This window comes from Molossus molossus, unplaced genomic scaffold, assembly GCF_014108415.1.
Source record: "Molossus molossus isolate mMolMol1 unplaced genomic scaffold, mMolMol1.p scaffold_m16_p_16, whole genome shotgun sequence".
NCBI classification, from domain to species: domain Eukaryota; kingdom Metazoa; phylum Chordata; class Mammalia; order Chiroptera; family Molossidae; genus Molossus; species Molossus molossus.
The window spans coordinates 68,499,582-68,527,271 of record NW_023425351.1 but is presented as its reverse complement, the minus strand read 5'-3'; the positions used below and the strand labels follow the sequence as shown (position 1 = coordinate 68,527,271).

Below are 27,690 nucleotides of genomic sequence, written 5' to 3'. Positions count from 1 at the left end.
CCTCAAAATGTCACCCCCACCATGAGGCCTTAGGACAGGCCGACATGACGACGCTCCCACGTCTACACAACGCCCCATTCCGTTTCCCCACAGGATTTATCCATTCTGGCAATTTTACAGCTTGTTTTTTTGTTCCTGCTTCCACCTCTCACTAGCGTGCAAGCTGTATGCAGGCAGGGATCCCTGGGGACCTGGCCAGAGACCGCTGCCCCGCTGGGTGGAAGCTCACTCCCGTGGGTTTAGTAACTGAGTCTATGAATAAGAACAGAAATCAGGCAAGACAAGGAGGGCACAAGTTAGGAGCGAAGCAAGGAGCTAGGATACAGATTCCGTGTCCTTCCCAGCTCTCCAGCCCTCTGCTCACCCAGCCTGGCGAAGGTGCTGATATTCAAGGGCCCAGGGAGGTGCACGCTGTCCCCCAGAACTGTGAACCAGGAACCAAAGGGAACTGGGAGCCCCGTTGCTACCACGGAGGGGGGCTTCGCGATGCTCTCGGTCTTGGCCAACCCAGCAACTTGGGTTTTACTTCCCAAGCCCAGGAACCGGGTTGGGAGGGGACCAGACAACCTAAGGCTGCAGTGGCCGGGAGAAGGCAGAGAGGGAGACCCCTCTCCTAGCTCTCCCCTTCTCTCTGCCTCCCCCTCTGCCCCCACCTGGGGAAAGCCCAACGCCCACGGGAGCGCGGGGAGCTCAGCGCAACGGCGGGAGCGGAGGCCCAGGCGGTTCAGGGCCCGCGGGGCGCACAGGGGTGGGGGCTGCGGGGAGGGCGGGGCGCCGGCGGGGCGGGACAATGCGGCCCCACCCCGCGCGGGAGGGCGGGAGGCGGTGTTGCTCGCTGGCTGGCGGCTGCTGGTGCGGGGCTGAGGCTGAAGCAGGCGGGAGGGGTGCGGTGGGAGCGCGGAGGAGGGAGGAGGCGGCGGCAGCGGCCGCGCGTGTGGCGGGCGGGCGGCTGGCACCGGGCTTGTAAATAAACTGCGATGCTGTCTCGGGCTCGCCGGCCTGGGTGCCGCCGTCGCCGCCGCCGCCCGGGAGCGCCAGTGCCGGGCTCCCGCCGCCGCGCGCCCTAGCGCCTCCGCGCCAGCCTCGCGCGCCCTCGCCCGCTGCCCGCAGTCCTCCGTCTGCGCCCCCTGGGGTCCCGCGGCTGACCCGAGCGGGATGTGACCCACTTTACCCCCCGCCCGGCCTCCCCTGACCCCCGGGGGGCCCGCCTTTGCCTGCTTTTGGGGCGGTGGTGGGGAGGGGCGCGCGGATCATGGCATTGGAGTTCCTGGGCTTGCCGCCGCCGCCGCCGCCTCGTCCACGCACCCCGAGCGCCCCTTCTTCCCGGAGCAGCAGCGGAGAAGGCGAAGCGGCCGGCGGGGGCGAGGCAGATGGGGCTCAAGGCGCGCAGGGCGGCCGGGGCGGCTGGCGGCGGCGGAGACGGGGGCGGCGGAGGCGGCGGGGCCGCTAACCCGGCGGGAGGGGACGCGGCGGCGGCTGGCGACGAGGAGCGGAAAGTGGGGCTGGCGCCCGGCGAGGTGGAGCAAGTCACCTTGGCGCTTGGGGCCGGAGCCGACAAAGACGGGACCCTGCTGCTGGAGGGCGGCGGCCGCGACGAGGGGCTGCGGAGGACCCCGCAGGGCATCGGGCTCCTGGCCAAGACGCCCCTGAGCCGCCCGGTGAAGAGGAACAACGCCAAGTACCGGCGCATCCAAACTTTGATCTACGACGCCCTGGAGAGACCGCGGGGCTGGGCGCTGCTGTACCACGCGCTCGTGTGAGTACCTGGCGTTCGGGGCGCCCCTTGGCGGCGGCGCAGGTTGGGGTTCGGGTGGAGGCTGGAACTGAGGACTCGGGCTTTACATTGAATTGGAGCCCAGCCTGTTCTCAGTGCGTGTGTCTCTGCTGGGTAGATCTGTGTGCCAGTGAACCACACTCTGGACCCCAAGGCTTAAATGGTCCACGCGTGGTTCCTCAGACAATTTGGAGATTGGATTGGCACGTTTGTGTGCGCGCGGATGCGTATTTATTGCACCTTCTGGAGCAAAGCTTGAAAGAATTATGTGTTGTTGTTGTTTTTCAGTTAATGTGGAGGTTGAACAGGATAAAGCGTCCCCCACCCCCCCACCCCCTTGTGCCCTGTGTTTCCGCTTGGGGCAGGTTTGGGGCGGGTCCGGTCTCCTGGGATCGCTACTGAGTTTGGATGATACATCCTGGAGTTGGGAATGGGAGTTGCCCACAGTGGGGGGTGTGTGTGTGTGTGTGTGTGTGTGTGTGTGTGTGTGGCTTGTGCTGCCCTTCTTAGGGCTCCATCCTGGTATAGAAAAGAACCCGGTGTTGCTGTAATTGGCGACTTGGAGTGGTCAGAATGCATGTCTTTGGGTTCTGTTTAGGGGTGTTAATGTGAGAGAGGAAGAGAGAGCGTGTATCTCAGGCTCTAAACCTAGACCGAGACCAGGAGGTGAGGGCCCTGGGGGCTTCGTTTGGTGGAAACATCTTCATGACTTGGTCCTGAGATCCCCTCGCCTCAACTGCTTCCCTTTCCCTTGCTTTGGCTGGACAGGAACATGATGGGTGTGTGTGTGAAGGGGCCTGGGCTGGAGGTTTGCCCCCAGGCACCCTTCCCCTAGAAAAAGTCTCCTTGCTAGTCAGGTGGTAAATAGATGGCCAGGGGGAGATGGAGCTCCTCTCTGCACCCCAACACTCTGGATAGAAACGCTCCTGTATTTGGGGAGAGGGAGAGGATGGTAGTGGTGGCTTCTCACCCAGGAGGGGAAATCCGCTGTCCACTCACACCTCGGGGTGGCAGGGCACTTCACCCCTCGCCTGCCTTCTAGGGCTTAGTCATCCTGATGGCTGCGTCTTCAGAGGCTATACCTTACCGGAGTTTGGGTGGGGAATTGGCCATGACCTTGGCCCCTCTTAGGCGTTTCGTTTTGGATATTCCTCGCTGCCATCCTCCATGACTAACGGGGCCCTGGGGAGTTCAGGAAGCCTTGGAGTTACAGTACCTGCCAATCTTCCTTCGTTGGAAAGCTTTCCCAGATTTGGCCACCAGGTGGGGTCATCGGCACAAAACCTCTAAGTCAGCAACAGGTTTCCTCTGAGAGGTTCCTGAGCCTGAAGACAGTGCCTCCCTGGAAACTGAGAAACCAGCAGGAGGAGGGGCATCCAGCCAGGAACGCGGCTTTGGGGTGGTCCAGCCTTTGGGGTGGTCCAGCCTTTGGCGTTCTCACGCATTTGCGGGTGTTGTTGCTTTTCCACTTGCTTTCTCCAGGTGGTAAAAAGGGATTACATATGCATTCTTCTCTCTGTCTTTAGCACTGTACTTAGTTCAATTGAACTGAAGTTAATGCTGGAATATGTGATAATAAAAAGGTACAAACGTTATTTGCGGGCGCACAACCTACACAGAATCACTTGTTCTTTTGAACACAAATGGGGGTCAGTACGTACTGGCTGACTTCCAAACCTGGGGTCCCCCTGGAGCTTATGGGCTTAGTCTTTGTTCTGCCATCTTTTCCAGCCAGCACCCCCGCCCTGCCTTGCCCCGCTGGGGACGGGATAGCTAAGGCCTGTGATTGCTGGAGCCTCGGTGGTCCGTCTGTAGATCATTCCATCACCCAGAGGCTGATTGGAGAATGCCAGCATCTGTAGCCTCGGTTTCCCAGAAGTATCCAGGAAAAGTTAAGACTGGGAGAGAAGGAAGAGTTGAATACCTGTGTAGCCAGCCAGGTACTTTTAAGTTGTCACCATGGACTTGAGGTGGAATTATTATCTACAGTTTGTAGATGAGGGTTTGAAAACTTGCAGACAGAAAACCACGTGTCCAGGATGCCACAGCTCATGGTTCTGGAGCTCACAGCTGAATGCAGGGCTCAGCTCTGTTTCTGAGCCCAGAGCCCAGTTCTGACCCTCTGCCAACAATGGCAGGACCCTTGGAACTTCACTAGGTGTCACTGGGTGCCCCTGGCCCCAATGGTAACACAGGGCTCTCAGTAATGCCTCTTCCCCCCCTTCCAAGCTCCCAGTAGGCAAATGGCTAGAAATGGAATTGAGAATCAAAAACAGGGGCTGGGCAGAATTAGGGAAGGTGGGATGTGCTGGGCGGTGTTGGGAATGTGGACTGTGGTCCGTTAGGAGTTGTACTGGAGAGCCGTGTCTGCTTGGCTTGGAGCTCCTGACTTTGCAGCCTATATAGTACATCCAGCTTAGGAGGAAGTCCAGTCCAGCGAACAAAATTGAATCTTTCATTGATGATTCAGGATTTGCAAGGCACTGACATCCATGCTTCGAACCATCCATTATTCCGTTCTGGGCTATGGCTGATGGTGTAAGGAGGCCAGGAAACTGGGCTGACCGTGGGTTCACCGTCTAGTGCGTTTTTTTAAATGAACCTGACCCATGAGATGTGATTTTTCTTCCCTCTATTCTAAAAGTAGAATACAGCAAATGTGGAAATCAGAGATGGCTCCCCACCCCGACAATACTCCCTTTGCCTTAAATGCCCCCCCTACTTTTGAGAAGCTTTTCCCTGACCCTCCAGACTGAGCTAGAATTGCCCCCTCTCTGCAGCGTCCCCAGCCCTCTGATTTTGCACGATGCATCGGATTGATCTGCCTGCTCATCTTCCCTGCTGAACTGATAGCCGCTGAGGCGGAGGGGCTGTGTCCTCTTCAGCATTCTTGGTCCCAGCAGGCAGTGGGGCCCTGGTGGTTACTTAGGGAGCCTTTCTGAATGGACGAGCGCAAGAATCCGCTCCGGCTCACTAAGACTACCTTCTGTACGGCCTTACTATTATCACAACACCACCACCGACAATACTAAGCAGCCAAGGTCAACGTTGTAGGATTTTAACGATAAGAATGGCTCTCAGAAGTCTTACAGCGGACTCTGGGGAGGGAAGAAGGAGGGAGACCACGCTCCAAGCCTGCTGAAAAAATTCTGATGTCGTGGAAATTATGCTGGGCTTGGAGTTCAGATGTGGTCTCTGCCTGAAGTCTGTGACTTGACAGGGGCCACGTTGGGGATGACCTGTAGCTGGCGACGACAGTGCTGCCCTGACACAGGTGGTTTTTAGACTTAAAACAAACCGTGTATATGAACAGAATTGGCCCAACATCAGACATTCGGTAGTCATTAGTTGATTTCGAATAGGGGTTTCTTTAAGTCATACACACTGGCCACTGGCTGCCCGGCATTGTCTAGGGGCGCCCCTTCCCGGCCTGTTCGTGGTGAGATGCTGGCTTCGTTTGGCGTTGTTGCCAGACCGGCGTTCCACTAACACGCTGCCCTGCCCGCCTCTGCACGGCCAGCTGGGGTGCCCAGTCTCTCACCTCTTGGCAGACCAAGGCGAGGCGATCACAGGAACCCCCCACAGAGGGCCTTTTCGTTTTGCTACAGCCATGTTTGACCAGGGGTTTACCATCCAAAATCTATAAGGAACTCATACAACGCAATAGCAAGAAAACAAATCATCTGATTAAAACAAAGGACCCAAATAGACATTTTTCTAAGAAGATATACAAATGGTCAACAGGTCCGCAAAAAGGTGCCCAACATCACTGATCGGCAGGGGATGCAAATCGAAACCACAGAGCTGTCCCGTCACACCTGTTGGGATGGCTGTTGTCGGAAGACCAGAGGCGAGTGTGGCGAAGAGGGAGAGAAGGGAACCCTGCGCAGTGTCCACGCGACTGTAACCGGCGCGGCCGCTGTGGACAACAACCGGCCGAGTGGAGCATGCTTTTTATTTTTCTATGATTAAACATTAATTAATTACAGTCCTGGCCAGTTTGGCTCAGCCGTTCGAGTGTTGGCCCATGGATCAAAGAGTCGCAGGTTCCATTTTGGTCAAGGGCATGTACCTGGGTTGCAGGTTTGATCCTGCCCCTGGTCGAGGTCATGAGGGAGGCAACCAGTCGATGTGCCTCTCTCACATGGATGTTTCTCTCTCTCTTCCCCCCCTTCTGCTCTCTAAAAATTAATGGAAAAGTATCCTCGGGTGAGGATTAACAAAAAACATTGAATGCAGTTGATATACAATATTATATTAGTTTCAGGTGTACAACATTGTGGTTCGACATTTATATAACTTACAAAGTGGTCCTCCCTGTCAGAAGGGCTATCGTCGGTAAATCAGCAAGCAACTAGTGCTGGCGCGGACTGTGGAAAGGGAACCCTCGTGTGCTGTGGTGGGAACGTGAATTGATGCGGCCACTGTGGAAAGCAGTAGGGAGGTCTCCCAAAACATTAAAAATAGAACTAGACCAGCGATTCCATGTCTGGGTGTTTATCCGAGGAAATCCAAAACGCTGATTTCAGAAAGATATACGCACCTCTGTGTTCACGGCAGTGTTATTTACAACCGGCGAGATGTGGGAGCAGCCCAGGCGCCCACCGATAGACCGGTGCAGTCGGCCCGCGCCACTGCGCACTTTGACTTCCGCGGTTTGTTCAAATATATTCATTAAAAAGTTGATCGAGACTGAAAATGATACAGCGCGCACTCGTTTGTCTGGGTTACAATTACAATTAAAATTACTGTGCGTATGGACTGTAGGCCTATGTATCGGAGCACCCCAGGGATCCTTCGACGTCGGGTGCAACCGCTAGAGTCTGGAACGGATTAACGCGATAAACGAGGGACGACCGTAGATGAAGAAGATGTGGGACGTGTATACAATGAACACACTTTCTTAGATTCATGGATTCTGTGTAGCCTGTGTCTCAGGGTTCCTCTCTGCCTCGGGCTCTGTCCAGGTAATGACAGACACACTGTAGGAAGGTGCATTCATCCCAAGGCCACACCCGCCGAGTCACATGGCAAGCCTCGTGCCAGGCCGTTGTGCCAGCCGCAGTTCTTCCCCTAGAGAGAGACAGACTTGGAGCAACTCAGCTGAAATAGTCCAGCAAATGCAGGACCAGGATGCAAATGGGGAACCAAGGCGTGCAGAAGGGGGTGCTGCTGAGCCCTCTGTGTTGTGTGAAGGAAGACAATTTGGAGATCCAAACAGAAATCAATACCCAGGTTCAGGCCACCTCTAGTTTTGCAGGTGTCTTAGGGTGCAAATCAGATCCCATCCAGCCTGTTGCCACGGATGAGATAGAGGAGTTTGCTTGACATGTTTTCTTGGGAAAACAAATTGGGTTATAACTCAGAAACAAGATGGCTCTTGCACATAGTTTACGAATGAATAAGAGTAAATACGTACAGAGCTGGCCCGTCCATGGCTCTGCGTGGCCGCCTCCTGTGGGCGTCTATCTGTGCCGAAGACCTCAAGGCTCAGATCTGTTTCCGCCCCTCGTTTCCATCCTTCAGGACACGCAGAATCCTCTGGACCGTGGAATAGTGTTACAGTTGAGTCGGGGCATAGCACACCAACATGTCAACAATGACCAAGGTTTCTGCATCATTTCACAGTTTATTTACCTCCCTTTGGGCGGCATCACCAGGGCACCTGCTCTCCGTGTATTGGTAACAATGGCTGTCGCAGCAGGTGCTGTCTTACGAGTCACCAGGTCCGGTTTTCCTATGCCGCTGTTGTGTCTGAGAACAGGCAGCTGGAGCTTCTTTGGCATTGGCCCCTTCGATTCTCTGTCACCTTGTCATAGCGGCTTAGTCCATTTCTACCTGTGCATGTCTTTTGAGGGGGACAGGGGGAAAGAGTATCCACCATGACTTGGAAATGCTGAGCAGGGCAATGTGCCAACCAGGCACGGTCTCTGCTACTGGAACATCTCTCAGCACCATCGAAACTTACCTCCCTGTCCGGCCCCTTCCCGCAATCCCAGCTTGCACTCTGTCTCACCCACGTGTGTTGGTTACAGATGCTCCTCGGCGTAAGGATGTCAGTCCAGAAACTGAACCCAGCAGGCCTCAGTAATCAGCTGGTCGAGTCGGACTTACCTGCAGTTAGTTCCTTACCAGAATTTTACGGGGTTTTGATGGACCTGGTGCTGGGAGTCACTCGGAGGATTACAGAAGCCAGAGGCCACCAGAGCTGGGAGGAACTCTGGAGAAGAGGAAACCGAGGCCCCAGGCAGGAGGGACAAAGGGAGCTTGCAAACTCCTGTCTTCTCCTTCCAGGGCTGGTCCGTGCAGCCGGGTCGGCTTCCCTCCTGGCCGTCCGGCAGCTCTGGGCCGATGGAGCTCTGACCACAGCAGGAGCTCCGAGCGCACTGGCTCCAGGTAAGCCAGGTGCGGCCCGGCAGGCAGCCAGCCCAGGCTCCCTCGGGCCTGGGAGGGTTTCCCCTCTCGCTGAAATTCCCAGTGCCCGTATCCCTTTTCTCCACGCCCCCATCCAGTCCTCCACCAAGAGTCATATAAAAGTCTCTGATCTGCCCTGGCTAGTTTGGCTCAGCGGTTAGTGTCGGCCTGCAGCCCAAAGAGTCACGGGTTCGATGCCTGTCAGGGGCACGTTCCTTGGTTGTGGTTCATCCCTGGCCCTGGTCGGGGTCGTGCAGAAGGCAGCTAGTCGATGTGTCTCTCTCACATCAGTGTGTGTCTCTCTCCCCCTCCCGCTCTGACTGAAGATAAATGGAAAAGGAGTCCTCAGGTGAGGATTTAAAATTAAATAAAACAAAATAAAGTAAAGTAGTCTCTGATCTCCATTGAGCTCGTCACTGAGGTGGGCCTTCGCACCGTCATGATGGTGATCACAGATGTCTGTATCCGTTTGGGTTGTTTCTGATGCCACCGGTGGGCAGCACCACCACCTGCTCATTTATGGAAACCTGATTTATGTTCCTTAGTACAGCGACTGACCTGTACAGTCATTTCCCTGTGGCATGTTGGGTTGTGTGTTCTGGAAGGGTCTCCTGAGGTGTGGCCGAGAGGCCGGTCACCAGGAAACTGAAGCCCCCCTTTCCCTCTGAGGTTACCCCGATTTACTCTGCCTTCTCCCCCAAATGAGTCAGGGAAGATGGCCATCAGGAGAAGTAGGTTTCATCATATGTGCGGGGTTAAGGACCGTGTCTCCTTCATGTTCTCATGTGCACCCCACACTGAGGACTCGGCGTATTCCCACCCTGACGGAACAGGTGGGGTCCGCGTGAGGAAGCAGCGGTGACCCCGGAGTGAGCTGTTGAACGACGCTGCAGACGTGCCCCTGGCTGCCCCTTCGTCAGGCAGGTGCTCGTTCTCTGTAGTCTGGAGCCTCGTGGACACCTGGCTCCATGAGGAGGGAGGTGGACTGGCTGCTGGGTAGATTCCCTGCAGGTCTGCGTGCTGTGGCCACCAGGAGCCCAGATCAGAGTCTGGGAGGGGTGGGCGACATCCCCGTCTTCTCCCGTGTCAGTCAGTCCCCGGCCCGCGAGCATGGCTGCAGCCTGGCCCTCTGCAGAGGGTGCTGAGCTGTGTGCTCTCCGCCTCCCCACCCAGTGGTGGAGGGTGTGAGCCCGGGTTCTGGACCCTGCTCCCCCCCACCCCCCATGGGCCTGCCCTTTGCCATGCCCCAAGCAGCCTGCCGAGCCAGAAGGAAGTGACTGGGCATTGTCCACTGTGTGATCGAAGCTACTGCACTTAACTCTAGTGGGTTTGGGGGTGGGGTGGATACAGGTAACCTTGGGAGACTGCCCACTGTGTGGCCCTGTCCCCGAGGCCAGGAAGCTGGATGCGGGCTCTTGTCTTGGGCTCTTTGACGTCACTTACGGAGGGTTCATCATAAAGTAAGTGTGGATGACTAGACGCGGCTCCTGTCTTCAGAGACCCCACTGTCCAGACGGGAGGCAGACACGCATGTGACCGCACAGGGAGGCAGGGTGGCCTCGTGGTTTGATGTTGTCTCTGCCATCAGACGTGGGAGCAAATCCCTGTTTTGTCACCTGTGTGACCTCGAGCAAGCTGCTTAACCTTCCTGAGCCTCAGATCTTCATCAGTAAAATGGTTTGACCATGCCCTGAGACACCCTAGCATGGCACAGTGGTCCTACGGCAGCAGGCCCCACGCTGTTGACGGTGATGCGAACAAGTGACTCTCCGGCAAAGGCAGACTGGCACGCAGGCTGGAAGTCCAGGTGCCGACAGTCCTATCTCAGAACAGCTAGCTGTGGGTTGGCTCTGAGGCAGGACTCTGGCAGGCTTCCCGGAGGAGGCAGCCTTTGACTTGGGCATAGACGGATATGGTGGAGTCAGGGTCAGGGTTAGGGTTGAAGGCAGAAGGAGTAGCTTCGGCAAAGCCTTGGAAGGGAGAAGGACAGCGGGCGAGTTCGGCGTGACCACTGCCAGTGACGGACACTGGAGACTCTGGGTGGGTGTGGGCGAGCTGGGTGGGGAGACGATGAAATGGGAGGGGCCAGACCCTTTTATTCATTGTTTGTTAAGACTCACCCGAGGGATATTTCTCCATTGATTTTCAGATAGAGTGGAAAGAAAGGAGGGAGGAAAGGAGATAGGGAGGGAGGGAGGGAAAGAGAGACATTGATGTGTGAGAGACACATTGACTGGTTGCCTCCTGCACAACTCCGACCCAGGCCAGGGATCAAACTTGAAACCCAGGTAAATGCCTTTGACCCAGAATCGAGCCAAACAGGCCAGGGCAGACCGTTGTCTTTCTTTCTTTCTTTCTTTCTTTGTTTTTTCACTTTAGATAGAGTGGGAGGGGGAGAGAGAGAGACATCAATGTGAGAGGTACACATCGACGGGCTGCCTCCCGCAGGACCCTGACCAGGGCTGGGGACTGAACAGCAACTGAGGTACGTGCCCTTGACCGGCATCGAACCTGAGACTCTGGTCCGCGGGCTGATGCTCCACGTCGAGCCAAACCGGCCAGGGCGCAGGGCAGACCCTATTAAACCATGGAATTGCTGTGCAGCCTGGAACAGGAACCCCCATATCTGTGCCTTTCGTTCTCCCCTGAAAAACCAGGTACTTGGATACCTCTTGGCGCTTCTCAGTGGAGAAGCTGTTTGCACTGGGCATGGATGGCACACGTTTTGCAGGATTTTCCGCATCTTGGGCCCCGCCTACAGGATGCTAGGAGAGCCCATGGTGGTGAACCAGACGACGCTCGGGCTTTTCCAAATGCTCTGCAGGGGTCGGCCACAGCCTCAGCTGAGAACCGCTGGCGTCTGAGAGCCATAACCCCGTGGCGATGTCTCTGCCGCAGGTTCCCAGCGTCAGCGCTGAGTTGAAGCACCGACTGGGAGTACGGGGCTGGAGGATTTATGAAATGTGTGGGGTGTCGCCTAACCCGTTTTTTGAGCTGAAAGCTTGGCTCAGGTCAAAGACCCACATGCATCATTTCAGAAGTTGGGGAAAACGTGTTATCGAAGCACAAGTCACACGCAGTGCCTGTGCGCCCGTGCGCACGCAGACACACCCCGCAATCCCTAAGCCCCAGTGTTTGGAACATTAATTAGTGTCACTGCGTGAAACAAATTAAGCTGGGGACCTTGTTTCTTCCATCTGGAAAAAATAGCACTGGAAAGTGCTGACGTTGGAAACAGCAGAGCAGGGCTCTCGTTACTGGGACGTCACCTGCACACAGACCCTGCAGGCTGTGGAGCTCGCTGTTCCGGGAGCCTGGGCCCTGCAGCCGGGGCGGGGGCTTGTTTCAGCTGAGGAAGGCGTGTTGGACAGGGGCTCAGCTAGCCTGCAGGTCCTGAATCCCAGCGGTGTGACCTCAGGCCAACTACATCTCTCCGGACCTCTGTTTCCTCACCTATAAAATGCACCTACCTCTTGTGAGGACATGAGGCAGTGGAGGCTCAGAGAGGTTAGGTGACTTACCCAGGGACACACAGCTGCATGGAAACCCAGATGGGCCTGCGTACAAGCCATTGCTTCCCCTCCCAGCCATTCCTGGACCCTTCTCCCTGGCACCCTGACTCATCCTGCAGTAAGCTCGGCTTTGGCTGGGTTCACCATGAGTATCCCAACCAGATCACGGCTGCATCACAGGCAAGAGCTGTACGTGATACATTTTCTTTTAATCGACAGCGCCAGGCAGGATGCTGGGCACGGAGTCCGTGTTTAACAAACACTGTTGACTAATCCCCTTGGACTTGCGGCATCCAAGCTGAGTTCCAAACAAAACCCAGATCTGAACGTGGACACTAAAAGCTGCTGCTGGAACGCGGAGCGGGGCTCCTTCTGTGGGGACTTGGCAGCCAGGGAAGAAGGGTCTGTGCTCTGGTTGGCCCGGGTCAGATCAACTGTCATTTTCTCACAAGCATCCCAGCCAGTTAGCAGCATTTAGCCAGAGTCTGTTGTGTGCGGACTCTGGTCCAGGTTTTAAGCCGGTGTTTGTCTGTGCCCCGAGATGACAATACAAAGGTCGATAGGCAGTGACCTGTTGTGGTCCAGCTTTCTGGAAGGCAGGGAAGCGGTGGGTTGGAGGGGAACCAGGAAGGAGCTGGCTGTCCCTTAGCCTGGGGTCTGGGGGCGGCTTGACCTCGAAGGGGCCTCTCAGGCCAGGGCAGCCTGCTGGTGTGGAGCCCCAGGCTCTGTTGTAAGAAGAGCTGAGGATACAAAGATTGCTGTGTCATGGTCTCTGGCCTCAGAGAGCCCATCTCTGCTTCTGGGCAGCCCGACATCTCCGGCCTCATCTCCTGCGATATCCTCACTCCTCTTCCGGCGTCCGCTCTTGCTCACTTGCGTCCATCCCCACCCGGAAGGCAGGTTGTCCTTTTTCAGTGTTAATTACATTGTGTGCCCACAGCGCGAAGCCCCTCAGTGGCTGCCTGTTGACCTTGGCACAAAACCCCGTCCCCTTGCTGAGACTCACAGCCTGGGGGGAACTGGCCGTGGCCCCCACCACCTCCACCCGGCCACCCCTAGTCCCAGCTCAGAGCACACCGGGTTCTACTTCCCCTCGGAAAGAGCCTCGACTCTCACCATTTTCTCTGCCTGGAGGCTGTCCCTCAACTTGTACAAAATGGCTCTTATAGTTTCTAGTGGGGCCTCCGTGATCAACCTCTTTCAAGTGAGTCTCCGCCGTTGTTACATCCTTCAGCTCACCCCGCACCGCCACACGCGCTCAGTCACGTGTACTGATTTGTGTCTCTCCACTGAATTGTGAGCTCCAGGTGGGCAAGGACCATGTCAAGTTCACTGCGGTGTCCCCACTCCCAGCCTGGGGTCTGTGCATAGCGTGTGTTTATTGACGGACAGAAGGGCCTGGACAGACTGTGTGGAGGAGGGTGAGCAGGACCCCTAAAGGACAGCCGGAAACGGCTATCTTGTTTGATGGAAGGAAGTGAGGAGGGCTGTGAACCTCACTTCCGGACGTCCCAAGTCCCGTGCGGTGGGGGAGGACTGCCTCCTAGAGCTCATGGGGCAGTGCAAGGAGCAGTGGGTAGAAGAAGAGCAGGACCACCTGCCGATGAACTTGAGAACCCTGTACCAGTCGGTCTGACTGCAGGGGGATAACTGTCTGGGAAGGTAGGGAGCTCACTCATCTTTGCTGGATGGTCTCAGTGGTGGTGGCAAAACAGCACCTGGATGGAATAGTATACAGCCTTGAAAAGGATGGAAATTCTGACATATGCTACAACATGGATAAACCTTGGATGCATTATGCCAAGTGAAATAAGCCAGACACAGGAGGGCAGATGGTGTGTGATTCCACTCATGTGGGGTGCCTAAAATAGTCAGAATCATAGAGACTGACAGTGGAGTGGCGGGTGCCAGGGGCTGGGGTGTGGGGAAGAGAGAGTTAGTGTTTAATGGAGACCGTTTCAGTTTGGGAAGATGAAGTTCTGGAGGTGGATGGTGGGGATGGTTGCACAACACTGAATGAATGGACTTACCGCCACTGAATCGTACACTTGGTAATTGCTAGAGTGGTAAATTTTGTTGTGTATACTTTTCAACAATTAAAAAGAACAGAGCTCAGCTGTGGTGTAGTGTGAGAAATGAGGTACAGCTGTGGGTGTTTGGGCCCTGTGGTTTAAGAGGTCTCCTGCAACTACAGGATGTTTAGTTCCATGAAAAAGGGACTTGAAAATGCTCCATTATTCTATTTTCCTGCCTCTGTGGAGCCCCTTGGCATTCCCAGGCAGCTGGACCCCTGCACTTGTCCTATCTACTACCTTTCTGCTGTACCTGGCCTCGTTGAAGGCCTGGCGACATCTGACCTCATCTCATCACTTCATTGGAAAAGATGCAAGATGACCATCTTCAGGTGTCTGCAGGGGTGCACTACGAGGTCCTGCGCCTCGCTGCTCCAGAGTTGGAGCCCTGGGAAGAAAAACCATTGGTCCTATGGTTCTGTTTGTTTCATGACTAGATCTGAACCCTGGTAATGGCCACAGTCTACTTCATTAACTAATTCATTCAATATTTAGTGAACACCTTTTGATGATCTACCCAAGGATTCAGCTGTGTGGACAATCACCAAATAGAATGCAATGTGCCCCAACCTGGTGAGCACACAGGACGGATGGATAAAGTCTGACTGGGGAGGGAGGTCGATCAAGGAAGTCTTCCCAAGGGAGGTGATTCTTGAGCCCCATCTTGAGGGTGAGAAGTTCCTTAGAAAGGCCCCAAACAAAAGGCATTACGTAGATTGTTTCCAGAAGGTTTCATTCCTTCCCTCTTTGGGAGGAATTTTCTAAATCAGCCCATTCTACCCCTTTGCAACTCTGCTTTTCCTCTTTGCTCTCACCCCCTTCCCTGTTCCTCACCCCTGGAGGGGCGGAGAGAAGTGAAAGGTGATGGGATGGAGGGGGAGTTGGGCGCTGAGACTGCTCTTAAAGGAGAAAGGTCGTGCCTGCCCCGTCTTCCTCTTCAACACGCAGCCTGTCACCAGCTCTGTGCCTGACTCCGTGGGTCTTTGAGGGCAATGGTGCAAAGTCAGCCCCTCTGTGCCTGACTCCGTGGGTCTTTGAGGGAGACGGTGCAAAGTCAGCCCCTCTGCACCTGACTCCGTGGGTCTTTGAGGGCGACGGTGCAAAGTCAGCCCCTCTGCGCCTGACTCCGTGGGTCTTTGAGGGCGACGGTGCAAAGTCAGCCCCTCTGCGCCTGACTCCGTGGGTCTTTGAGGGCGACGGTGCAAAGTCAGCCCCTCTGCGCCTGACTCCGTGGGTCTTTGAGGGCGACGGTGCAAAGTCAGCCCCTCTGCGCCTGACTCCGTGGGTCTTTGAGGGCGACGGTGCAAAGTCAGCCCCTCTGCGCCTGACTCCGTGGGTCTTTGAGGGCGACGGTGCAAAGTCAGCCCCTCTGCGCCTGACTCCGTGGGTCTTTGAGGGCGATGGTGCAAAGTCAGCCCCTCTGCGCCTGACTCCGTGGGTCTTTGAGGGACACGGTGCAAAGTCAGCCCCTCTGCACCCAGCGGTCCTCAGAATTCCCATCCATAAGCCACTCCTCACATCTCCTGTCATGAAGCCTGTCGTTGGACCTTCTGAGCATGAAACGGACGGAATCATGAAGACATTTTCCTGGAAGGCAGGGGTGTTGTCATAATTCACTGGGAGGTGCATCATGGTGGGGTCTAGATGCTTGGCAGTGGCCTTGCTGTGAACTTGGGTGAGTCCTCCATCCATGTGGGTCCTAAATCTTCCTACTTTAGAACTTGAAGGCCTCCACTAGCTCTGGCGTCTGTGGCTCCGCCCCGCCCCCACCCTCTCCTGACCAGTGGGGACTGGTGTTGGCTATTGGTCTTTGGCTTCCCACATCAAGCCCCCATTTCTCTCACTGACCCCCATTCCCTGATTCCTGTGGGGACTTTATCCCTCCCTATTCCTAACCACCGTGTTTGGACCTGATGTCATCAGATGGTCAGCCTGCCTCCCTGGCGCCAGTGTGGGTACACGAAAGAACGCACCCCTCGGTCAGAGCCGATGGGCAGAGAGGGTGCATCTGAGGACGGGGACGGGAATACTGGGAGAGGCGTCTTCCCTGTGGGTGGTATGGTGTGAGGGTGGGACATCTGTGCTAGCCTGAGTGGGGTCTGGAGAGACGGGGGAGGGAGTGGGCGAGGAGGAGGAAATGACTGACTTTGCAGGACCTGAAATCAAAGGCAAAACCACGGGAGGCCGAGTGGGAACATCCTGCTTGCGGGCGAGGACAGCCGGCTGGGGAGGCGGATGTGAGGTGAGGATGAGGAACAGGCAGGTGTGGACCCCAGCGAGCATTTCAGTCTGAGGGTAAGGCTGCTGGGTTTCCCAGAGGCGAGTGGCACGGTGAGATTGTGCTTTGTCAGGGGGCGTTGCCCCGGGCGGAGAAGGGGTGGGGTGCAGGCTCCTCCACCATGGCCGCTGCCGTTCAGAATGGGCCGTTTCCTGAGCTCCTGCTTTGGGCTTGGAGGGGCACATGGTCTCTAACCCATCGAATCTCTGCAGCAGCTCTGCTGAACCGCACTGCATTATCCCCACATCGTAGTTGAAGACAGGCTCAGAGAGGTCCGGTGTCTTGCTCAGGGTCACAGCCAGATGCAGCCAGGGACAGCCAGTCCCAAAGCCTGAGGTTTCTCCCCGGCCCCAGGGGAACACACTTCATTCTCTTACACTCTCTGCAGCGTGCACGAGCCTTCAGGGCCTGGGATGACATTTGTGTTCAAGAGGACTTCCTTCCTGCTCCCAATAAATGTCAAACCAGATGATGCTAGTGATTCAGCACAACGTAGAATTTGAGGGGGAAAAGAACGGTGCAGAAACATTTGCAAATGGATGAAAAATTTGAGTCCACCAGCTTATGGCAGCATACTTGGAAGTTTGGGAGATATTTTTAGGTCATGAAATCCGAATGGCCCGGACCATGGGTTGGAAGGGAGGAGATGGAAGACTAGTTGGCTAACTGCGGCCCAGGTGGCTTGGCTGCGCGTCGCCTCAGGAAGAAATTAGCACATTATCCCCGCATGCACGCTTCCTCTTGTTTTCAGTCTTTCTCCGTCCACATCAGGAGACCCCGAGCTCAGCAGCCTCCCCTTGGAAGGTCCTGGAGACACCTACAGGCTCTTGGCTTGGAGCCCTCTTGACGCTTGTGGAGGCCAGTGAGGGCAGCCACACTCGAAACAGCGGAGGTGTGCCAGGGAGCTTGGTTCATGGGCCCCGGGGGGCATCAAGAGCAGGACTGATGGAGGAGTGGGGCTTTACCTGGGGCCGAGAACACCTGGAGCCAGGGGCTGGAGGCCCCCCAGACAGGACCGGTCATTGCAGCTCTGCTCTGCAGACCCTCTCCACGTGGCAGAAGCATGGTCACCTCTGGCCTCTGAGCTCGAGAAACTCTTTGACTCCCTGTTTATCTCGTGTCCTTCTGGCTCTGTCCTCTGCCCCTGGGAGGGCTGACCTTGCTTCCAGGGTTCTCAAGTTAGGGGCTTGGGCACCCACGGCCGGATGCCCCTTCCCAGCCTGTGTCCTTGGGGGTTAGGATCAGGAGAGAGCGTGCCAGCTACTACACACAGGGAACAGAGTCATTCCCCTCGAAAAGGGGGGATCGCTTTTGAAAATGGGACGCTAGACACTGACATGGGTTAGTGTCGCCGTGTCAACAGGTGCTTGCCCACCTGCTGCACCTGTGTTACCTCTTTTAACCCTCGCCCGGCTGCTCGGAGTGGACGGCGCAGGCACACGGAAATACAGGGGCATTGGACTGCGCAGGCACACGGAAATAGAGGGGCGTTGGGTTGCGCAGGCACACGGAAATAGAGGGGCATTGGGTTGCGCAGGCACACGGAAATAGAGGGGCGTTGGGTTGCGCAGGCACACGGAAATGGAGGGGCGTTGGATGCGCAGGCACACGGAAATGGAGGGGCGTTGGATGCGCAGGCACACGGAAATGGAGGGGCGTTGGATGCGCAGGCACACGGAAATGGAGGGGCGTTGGGTTGCGCAGGCACACGGAAGTAGAGGGGCACTGGACTGCGCAGGCACACGGAAATGGAGGGGCGTTGGATTGCGCAGGCACACGGAAATGGAGGGGCGTTGGGTTGCGCAGGCACACGGAAATGGAGGGGCGTTGGGTTGCGCAGGCACACGGAAATAGAGGGGCGTTGGGTTGCGCAGGCACACGGAAATAGAGGGGCGTTGGGTTGCGCAGGCACACGGAAATAGAGGGGCGTTGGATGCGCAGGCACACGGAAATAGAGGGGCGTTGGGTTGCGCAGGCACACGGAAATGGAGGGGCGTTGGATTGCGCACGCACACGGAAATGGAGGGGCGTTGGGTTGCGCAGGCACACGGAAATAGAGGGGCACTGGGTTGCGCAGGCACACGGAAGTAGAGGGGCACTGGGTTGAGCAGGCACACGGAAGTAGAGGGGCGTTGAAGTAGAGGGGCGTTGGGTTGCGCAGGCACACGGAAGTAGAGGGGCACTGGGTTGCACAGGCACACGGAAATGGAGGGGCGTTGGATTGCGCACGCACACGGAAATGGAGGGGCGTTGGGTTGCGCAGGCACACGGAAATAGAGGGGCGTTGGGTTGCGCAGGCACACGGAAGTAGAGGGGCACTGGGTTGCGCAGGCACACGGAAGTAGAGGGGCACTGGGTTGCGCAGGCACACGGAAGTAGAGGGGCACTGGGTTGCGCAGGCACACGGAAGTAGAGGGGCGTTGGGTTGCGCAGGCACACGGAAGTAGAGGGGCGTTGGGTTGCGCAGGCACACGGAAGTAGAGGGGCGTTGGGTTGCGCAGGCACACGGAAGTAGAGGGGCACTGGGTTGCGCAGGCACACGGAAGTAGAGGGGCACTGGGTTGCGCAGGCACACGGAAGTAGAGGGGCACTGGGTTGCGCAGGCACCCGGAAGTAGAGGGGCACTGGGTTGCGCAGGCACACGGAAGTAGAGGGGCACTGGGTTGCGCAGGCACACGGAAGTAGAGGGGCGTTGGGTTGCGCAGGCACACGGAAGTAGAGGGGCGTTGGACTGTGCAGGCACACGGAAGTAGAGGGGCGTTGGGTTGCGCAGGCACACGGAAGTAGAGGGGCGTTGGGTTGCGCAGGCACACGGAAGTAGAGGGGCATTGGACTGCGCAGGCACACGGAAGTAGAGGGGCGTTGGGTTGCGCAGGCACACGGAAGTAGAGGGGCGTTGGGTTGCGCAGGCACACGGAAGTAGAGGGGCGTTAGACTGCGCAGGCACACGGAAGTAGAGGGGCACTGGGTTGAGCAGGCACACGGAAGTAGAGGGGCACTGGGTTGCGCAGGCACACGGAAGTAGAGGGGCACTGGGTTGAGCAGGCACACGGAAGTAGAGGGGCGTTGAAGTAGAGGGGCGTTGGACTGCGCAGGCACACGGAAGTAGAGGGGCGTTGGGTTGCGCAGGCACACGGAAGTAGAGGGGCGTTGGGTTGCGCAGGCACACGGAAGTAGAGGGGCATTGGACTGCGCAGGCACACGGAAGCAGAGGGGCGTTGGACTGCTCAGGCACACGGAAGTAGAGGGGCGTTGGGTTGCGCAGGCACACGGAAGTAGAGGGGCGTTAGACTGCGCAGGCACACGGAAGTAGAGGGGCACTGGGTTGAGCAGGCACACGGAAGTAGAGGGGCACTGGGTTGCGCAGGCACACGGAAGTAGAGGGGCACTGGGTTGCGCAGGCACACGGAAGTAGAGGGGCACTGGGTTGAGCAGGCACACGGAAGTAGAGGGGCGTTGAAGTAGAGGGGCGTTGGGTTGCGCAGGCACACGGAAGTAGAGGGGCACTGGGTTGCGCAGGCACACGGAAGTAGAGGGGCACTGGGTTGCGCAGGCACACGGAAGTAGAGGGGCACTGGGTTGCGCAGGCACACGGAAGTAGAGGGGCACTGGGTTGAGCAGGCACACGGAAGTAGAGGGGCGTTGAAGTAGAGGGGCGTTGGGTTGCGCAGGCACACGGAAGTAGAGGGGCACTGGGTTGCGCAGGCACACGGAAGTAGAGGGGCACTGGGTTGCACAGGCACACGGAAATGGAGGGGCGTTGGATTGCGCACGCACACGGAAATGGAGGGGCGTTGGGTTGCGCAGGCACACGGAAATAGAGGGGCGTTGGGTTGCGCAGGCACACGGAAGTAGAGGGGCACTGGGTTGCGCAGGCACACGGAAGTAGAGGGGCACTGGGTTGCGCAGGCACACGGAAGTAGAGGGGCACTGGGTTGCGCAGGCACACGGAAGTAGAGGGGCGTTGGGTTGCGCAGGCACACGGAAGTAGAGGGGCGTTGGGTTGCGCAGGCACACGGAAGTAGAGGGGCGTTGGGTTGCGCAGGCACACGGAAGTAGAGGGGCGTTGGGTTGCGCAGGCACACGGAAGTAGAGGGGCGTTGGACTGCGCAGGCACACGGAAGTAGAGGGGCACTGGGTTGCGCAGGCACACGGAAGTAGAGGGGCGTTGGGTTGCGCAGGCACACGGAAGTAGAGGGGCGTTGGACTGCGCGGGCACACGGAAGTAGAGGGGCGTTGGACTGCGCAGGCACACGGAAGTAGAGGGGCACTGGACTGCGCAGGCACACGGAAGTAGAGGGGCGTTGGGTTGCGCAGGCACACGGAAGTAGAGGGGCGTTGGGTTGCGCAGGCACACGGAAGTAGGGGGGCACTGGGTTGCGCAGGCACACGGAAGTAGAGGGGCGTTGGACTGCGCAGGCACACGGAAGTAGAGGGGCGTTGGACTGCGCGGGCACACGGAAGTAGAGGGGCGTTGGACTGCGCAGGCACACGGAAGTAGAGGGGCATTGGACTGCGCAGGCACACGGAAGTAGAGGGGCGTTGGACTGCGCAGGCACACGGAAGTAGAGGGGCACTGGGTTGCGCAGGCACACGGAAGTAGGGGACATTGGACTGCGCAGGCACACGGAAATAGAGGGGCGTTGGACTGCCCCGCGGGGCTCTGGGGAGGGCACGAGATAGCATTAATTTTTAAGTGTCTGAGCGCCGTCCAGCCTGTCGTGCCTCCTCCGCGTTAACGTCCATCCCTTCAAAAGGTTTTCAGTTATTTTTATTTCTGTCAAAGGAATATGCACGTAATTCAAGTCCCACATTGTACCCGCAGGTTAAAAGGAAAAGCCACAGGCTGCCGCCTGTGCCGTCCGGAGCCCCCTCCCAGGGCAAGGCCGGGCTTTGTCTGTTCCTGGGCTTCCCGCCCGTTCTCTCCGTCTCCAAAGCGAGTGCTGGTGCTGCTGGGTCCGGATGGATCAACTCCAGGCACTTGTACTGATTCCCTGTTCTGTCTGTGCCCCTATGGTTTATGTTCCTCTAACATCTCCCTTCTCCAGCACCCTGCTCCCTCTGTGCCTGGAGCCCCGGCCACTCCTCTCTTCCTCCGTTCTCCTCCAGTCTCCTCCGGTCTCCTCCAGTCTCCTCCAGTCTCCTCCAGTCTCCTCCAGTCTCCTCCAGTCTCTCCTCTGTTCTCCTCCAGTCTCTCCTCTTTCCTGCCACACCTGCGACCACCTGTGGTCCTTCCTCCTCCATCCAGAGGCACCTCCTCCCCGATTTTCTCTCCACTCACTCCTTTTTCTGTTTTCTTACAGTTTCTTGTCTTTCCCAGAAACTTTTAGAAGCCCCTCCCCCCTGCTTTTGTCTATCCTTCTTTTAAGAGAGAGAGACAGAGAGAGGGAGAGAGAGAGAAGAAACATGGATTCGTTTTCCACTTATTGATGCATTCATTAGTCAATTCTTTTCTGTGCCCTGACTGGGAATCGAACCCACAGCCTTGGTGCACTGGGATGATGCTCTAACCCCCTGAGCTGCCTGGCCAGGGCTTTGGGTATATTTATTATGACTCTTTCCTGATCCTTCTAACCACGTTATCCCTAATTTTTAAAAACTTTTTCTTCCACATGTCCCCTTATGAAGCTTTCAGAACACCACATGGCATGCATTTTTGGGGTTCTCAATTTGTGGATGAGAGAACCGAGCATCCTAAGGATTCTAGGATGGACTCTGTCACCCAGGAGAGAGCGAGGGCCACATGCATAAACATGTTCAGGGCCAGGTCCCATGGGACTCTCCCTGGCTACCCCCAGCAGGGTGCCTGATACCAGGAGGGCTCAGGAAATGTGTGCGTGGATTGGACAGAAAGTCACATTCAATGTAATTAGATGCACTGGGTATTTCTCTCTATTACATACTGAGTTCTCGAGGCCATGCTCACGGACACCCACGCACACACACTCTCACATATACTCGCGCGACTCTGGCTTTCAGCTCATCGCCTCCATTTTTTTGTAGAGTTCCATAAATCCCGATTTCTGGTTGGGAGGGAGTCCCCTAGTAACAAGCCAGTGGTGGTTTTTGTCCTCTGGACGCCCTGGGTGATTGATGGGCCGAGAGATCGAGAACTCCCCTCTCGCACTGTCAATATTGAATATACATCGCTTCCCTTACAAAATAGCCTTCGGAGCGGCAGTAAATCCTCTGGAATTACCTGGCATTAACTACGGGTTGGTTAAGTGCCAGTAATTACACGTTCCCTGGAAATTCTCCTGACGTGTGGATGCAGGCTCCAATGGGGCCCCAGAGCCATGGAATTTTGGAGCTGGAAGAGGGCTTTGGGATGAGGAGCCTGAGCCCAGAGAGGGGAGGGGGTTTGCCTAAGGACACACAGCTTACCCTCAAGGAAGGAGACCTGTGTCCCTTTCTGGTCGGATGCCCTGAGGTCAAGCTGATGTATGGCCTGGTGCAGTGTGCAGAGCTGTTAAACACAGCACTTCCCAATTAGGTACTCACTGGGCACTGACCTCACTGCTGGCTGGGGGCTGAAGGTTGGCGGGGCGATGCCCTGTCGTCAGCCGTGTCTCACTGACAGCGACGATCTGATTCCTTGTTGCCTTTAGCTTTCTTCAGAGCCTTACCGATGTTAACTCTGTCAATTGATACAGTCCTAGGATGTAGGTTTTATTATTTTGTTTTTTTATTTTACAAATAAGGAAACAGAGGCACCAAAAAGTGACCCGACTCGTCCAAGTTCCCCCCCAGGCTGTGGGCCTGCCGAGTTCTTGCCCTCAGCCTGTACACAGTGCTGTATTTACGCAGTGAATCCTTGCCTAACTACCTGGCCTAATGTAATGATCCTGTTGTATTCGGTGTGCACGCGCTCCACCAGGGACAGGACACATGACCCTAATCGTAGCCTGAGGACACATCCTCAGAATCCCGGTGCGGAAACAGCTTGATGTTGGGAGCGGGGCCCGGTGGCTGGTGAGGGCAGCTAGAATAGGTAGGAGACGAAGAGAAAGCACCGGAAGCCGGCTGACCCCAGGGAGAAACCCTGGCTTCGTGCCCTCACTTTCTCAGCCCTCGCACCCTGCTGGACGCTGGGGCTGTGGAGTGGTAGAATCAGCTGGCGGGCTCCGGAGCCAGAGGCCTGGGTTCGAATCCCAGCCCTGGAAAGACTCCCCAGCTGTGTCACTCGGGGCAATATACTTCGCCTCTCTGTGCCTCTCAGGTTTCTGATCTGAAGAAAGGGGCACAAATCAGGCTTGGTATGAGGGTTACATTACCTGGGAGCTCCGGAGCACTGAGAATATGGCTTGGCTAACTTTGCTGTCAGAGTTGGTGTTAAGGAAAGAAAGAGAACAAGTAAGTGGGGAAAAGAGTCCCCCAGGGGCTGGGGACTGGCCTGGGCTCCAAATGGGAACAGAAGCAGGACCTGAACCCCGCTTCCCTTACGTCTCATGCCTGGCAGCTGGATCGAGGGAACACTGTAAAGTGGAAGAAAATCGTCTTCCTGGGGGCTGCCTGTGGTTGGGGATGAGCACCCCAGTCCGAGCTTGGGGCTTTGGGGAAGGGGCGGTGGAGGTCGTGGGGGTGAAGGTGACGGATTTTCGACCAAGCCCTTTCTCCACAAGCTTTTTGAGACCCGGGGCTCTCACACATCTCTACCATGTTGGCATCTTTGTCCCAGCCCCTTGTCAACCCCCTTTGATTCTCATTAATGCTGATTTTCAATGAAATGATCCTTAGCCCTAGAATGGACTCAAATTAAAGAAGCAATTTGGTCTTTCCCTGGAAGTGTCTGCTCACCTACCCGGTTTGGTAGGGGGTAGGGCCCTCGACAGCAGTGACCTGCGCTGGGCGAATACTCCAGGGCCACGGGCTCTGATTGGTGGGATGTGGGGGGCGGTTTCCCCTGAGGGGAGGATTTCCACCACACCTGACCTGACCAGGGACCTGCTGAATGCCAGCCTGTTCCGCCCCTCCCCACCTTTATTCCCGAAGGTTATGCTCAAGCAGGTCTCAGTGATAGCTCCAATTTGTAATTCTAATTTCCTTGGAAATAGGGCTAAATAGCATGTTTGTCATTCCTCTCCCGGTGGGTTAGCAGCCAGAGGTGAGGATTTATGGGCTGAGCCCCAGATGAGATTCAGGGCCTGTCTGGGGCAGAGATGCCCTATCTGGGCACAGATCCCGGAGAAGGGGGTGGGGTGGGGCCTGGGCATTCTCTGTTAAAAATACCTCCGATGTATTTTTTTCCTCTAAATCTAGAAGAAAGAAAAACATACCCTGTCAACACTTCAGGTTGCCTGGTTATGAATAGGCTAGGAAGCTGAACGGTGATGTTCAAAGGAGTGACGTGCTTTCTGCGGTGGAGCGGCCTTCCTGCCCTGGGTGTTTATTCAGGGAAGGAGAGTGCGTGGGCTCCGAGGGTCTCTGGAGGCCTCGCTGGCCTGGTTGGGAGCCGTGCGGCTGCCCAGGCTGAGAGGGAGCAGCTCTCCGGGTCCTCGCTGTGGGGGTGAATGGAGAGAAACCCCAGCCCGTCTTGGTTGAAGCTGGCGTGGGGGCAGTTTGGTGTTGGAGATCAGGGAGCCCGGCCTTGCGGCCATTGGTTCATTCAACAGATATATTTGGTACCTGCTGCCTGCCAGGTTCTGAGATGGGCACCAGCGGAGCCAACGGCGACCCCAAGTCAAATGATTCTCCGACTCCATGGAGCTTGTAGTTAGTGGGAAGACAGACACCATCCAAGGACTCATAAAAATAAATGCAAACTTACCCTCTAAGTGCTCCAAAGGAGAGCTGCCTGGTGCATGAAGCTCCGTGGGGAACTGGGTGGGCTTCGCAGACATTGGAACTGAATCCAGGGGAACAGTGTGGTTCCCTTCGAGGCCGTTAGGTGCTGGGGTGGGACAGAGGGTGCCGGGCAGAAACGCTTGCCGCTAGCCTTGGCTGTAGTGCAGTGGTTAGGACTTCAGGCAGGTCATTTCCCCTCTGACGGCAGCCATGACGCATCTGGAAAATGGGCCTGACCTGCCCTGCCTGGCCCTGGCTCAGTGGGGTGACGAGGGAAGAGCCCTGGGGATCTGGCCGGGCAGAGAGAAGCCTTTGGCAAGTGAGACACAGACTTCCCACTTCTTTCAGCAGTGTGGTGTCACTTTGACCAGAATGTCATTCACCGTCCCTGATAAATACACAGTCACCCTTTTCGGGCTTGGGGGATGGGCACTCTCATCCACAGCAGCGGTTCTCCACCTTCCTAACGCTGCGACCCTTTCATACAGGTCCTCATGCCGTCTGTGGGCGCATCTGCACGTGGGCGGACCCGCCTGGAGACGGACGGAGGAGCGGTGTCTCGGTTCCTAGGACCATCGGAAACGTGTGTTTTCGGATGGTCTTAGGCAACCCCTGTGAAAGGGTCGTTCTATCCCCAGAGGGGTCGCGACCCACAGATTGAGAACCACTGATCTACAGGCTCCCACTCATGACAATGTCCCTTGTGGGTTAGGGACATTGTCCTCCCTGTTGCAGAGGAGAGAGCTGAGGCAGGAGAGGTTGGATGAACCCCCAGGGCCTTGTGCTTAGTAAGTGGCAGGGGTGGGTTTGACCACACCCTGTTTGGGGGAAAGGTCATGGATCTTTAAGCCCCAGTTTCTAAAGAAGGACGCAGAGCCCTGTGCCTCACAAGGGGTGGTGAGCAGCAAATTCATGCACTCATCATCCTGTGTAGGATGTCCTCGAATTACTCCTGAATTCTCACATCCCTCCTTAGTTATTGCCTTATGGGCCCATGCTGGCTTGTCCTTGTACACTCTACACTGTCCCCTTGAACTTGGTGGGCGATCAGTAGATATTTATGGAACAGATGAATCCCACCCACATGAGGCTGTAGGTCGGGAGAGCAGGAACTTTTCAGACCTGGAAAAACTTAGAGAGGTTCATGTGGGTTCCGTGTAATAGTGGCTGCTACCCGGTCTCCACAGGCCAGCGGCTTCCTGGGCCACCTCCTCCCTGAAGCCTCCCCTGGTTTCCATGGCCCGGTAACCCATTTTTCTCTCATCTCTTAGATATTGTCCATGCACACATCTTCCATCTAATGTTGCCCCATGAGCGTCCTGTTGGGCCTTCTTCTTATATGAGTTGACGTGTAGAAGTTTCCTGCAGTCAGATTGCTTTGACTTAAAAAAAAAAATCCCAGTTCATGTAGATAGAGTAAGCCACCTCTTAGTCTGAAGGATATCTGCATAATCTCAAGAAAGAATTTAACTTCTCTAAGCCTCAGTTTTCTCTCTGATATAGCAGGGAGACGAATACCTGCCTTAGAAGGTGGTGATGACCGGATTCATTCATTCAGCAGATGTTGACCCAGCAACGTGCAGGCCCTGTTCTAGGCACGTGGAGTATATCAGTGAGCAAGAGAAAGAAAGTAAGAACAAACACCTTTGCCTTCATGAAATGAACATTGTAGTTGGGGAGGCAGGTGATACGCTTAATAAGAAAACTTGCTGTTAAACAGTCCTAACTCTGGAGGAAAACAGAGCGGGCATCGGGGAGGTTGAACATGATCTGACAACTTGAAAACACCTTGGGGATATCAGTTTATTTTGTTACGTATATACTAAAAAAATAAAATAAAATAAGGCAATCAGCTCAACAAGCTCCTGTCAGCTTTCCTCAACTTCAGAAACTTCCAGAAAGGCAGTGTTCAGACCTCCCACGTGCATCGATCGAGTTCCGCAGGTGATTTGAGTGCTGTGTTGGGGTCAGAGATGAACACACTTGCTGACTTCATAGAAAGCGGACTGGAAAGGAAACGGAGAAGCATTAGACTGGATCCAGTGGTTCTCTGTGGAGTCAGAAATAGCTCACACATCGTGGGGGGCTGTTCTCCCAGCCTGGGGGGAGCTTTTCACTGAACTGGGACCTGGTAGGGGCTAAGGATCCAGATGAATGGCATTGACCTGTAACACATCCCAGTGCAGACACTCACGGTCAAGTGTGAGATCACCCCCTGGAGAGGTCAGGAGGCCTGCTCAGCTTTTCCTCCTGTGGAGTTCGACTGCCTCCGTGGGCTTGGGGCATCGAAAAGCCAATAACAGCAGTGACCTAAATGGGGTCTCTTCATTCACCGCGGAGAAGAAAACTATTTGTCTATTTTATCTAACCCAGAATTGGGATCACGTAGTTGTTATACCTGTTTGTGTGTTCCCTTCTTTTCAAGTGGAGGCAAATTATTCTTAGCACGAACTGGGCCATTTGCTCAGTGAATACCTATGAGCACTTGACCTGTGTCTGGTACCATGACAGCCAGACTGGAGATATAAGCAAGAGAGACACGAATTCTTACCCTTTTGGAGCTTTGAGTCTAGTGGGGAAGACAGGCATTTCAATGAGAAGGGGTGACAATAATTACAGTGTAGGGTGTGGGATGGAGCCCAGTCAGGAGGCTGGTGTAGGCTTTACTGGAATCACGTTAGAACGCAGGGATCCGAGCATGCTGTTCAACCTAGTTGAAGTGTTGGACTTTAATGTATTTAAATAAATTCCTGATTGATTTAAACTCTGGACTTGAAAACAATGTCCAATATTTTGACAGATGGCAGTTTCATTATGTCTTGGTTTTTTGCCATGTTTATTCAGTTTCTGCCTTAG

General features: G+C 55.9%; 1 protein-coding gene across 1 annotated transcript in view; it reads left to right on the top strand.

Moving 5' to 3' along the window:
• The first annotated feature begins 1,355 nt into the window (after nt 1-1,355).
• The window catches only part of KCNQ3 (potassium voltage-gated channel subfamily Q member 3), a 199,493-nt gene continuing 173,158 nt past the window's right edge, over nt 1,356-27,690 (top strand). Inside the window, exon 1 of the mRNA XM_036263963.1 lies at nt 1,356-1,756. Coding sequence (XP_036119856.1) covers nt 1,371-1,756 — 386 coding nt within the window. The 5' untranslated portion in view covers nt 1,356-1,370. The remainder of the gene's footprint in view (nt 1,757-27,690) is intronic.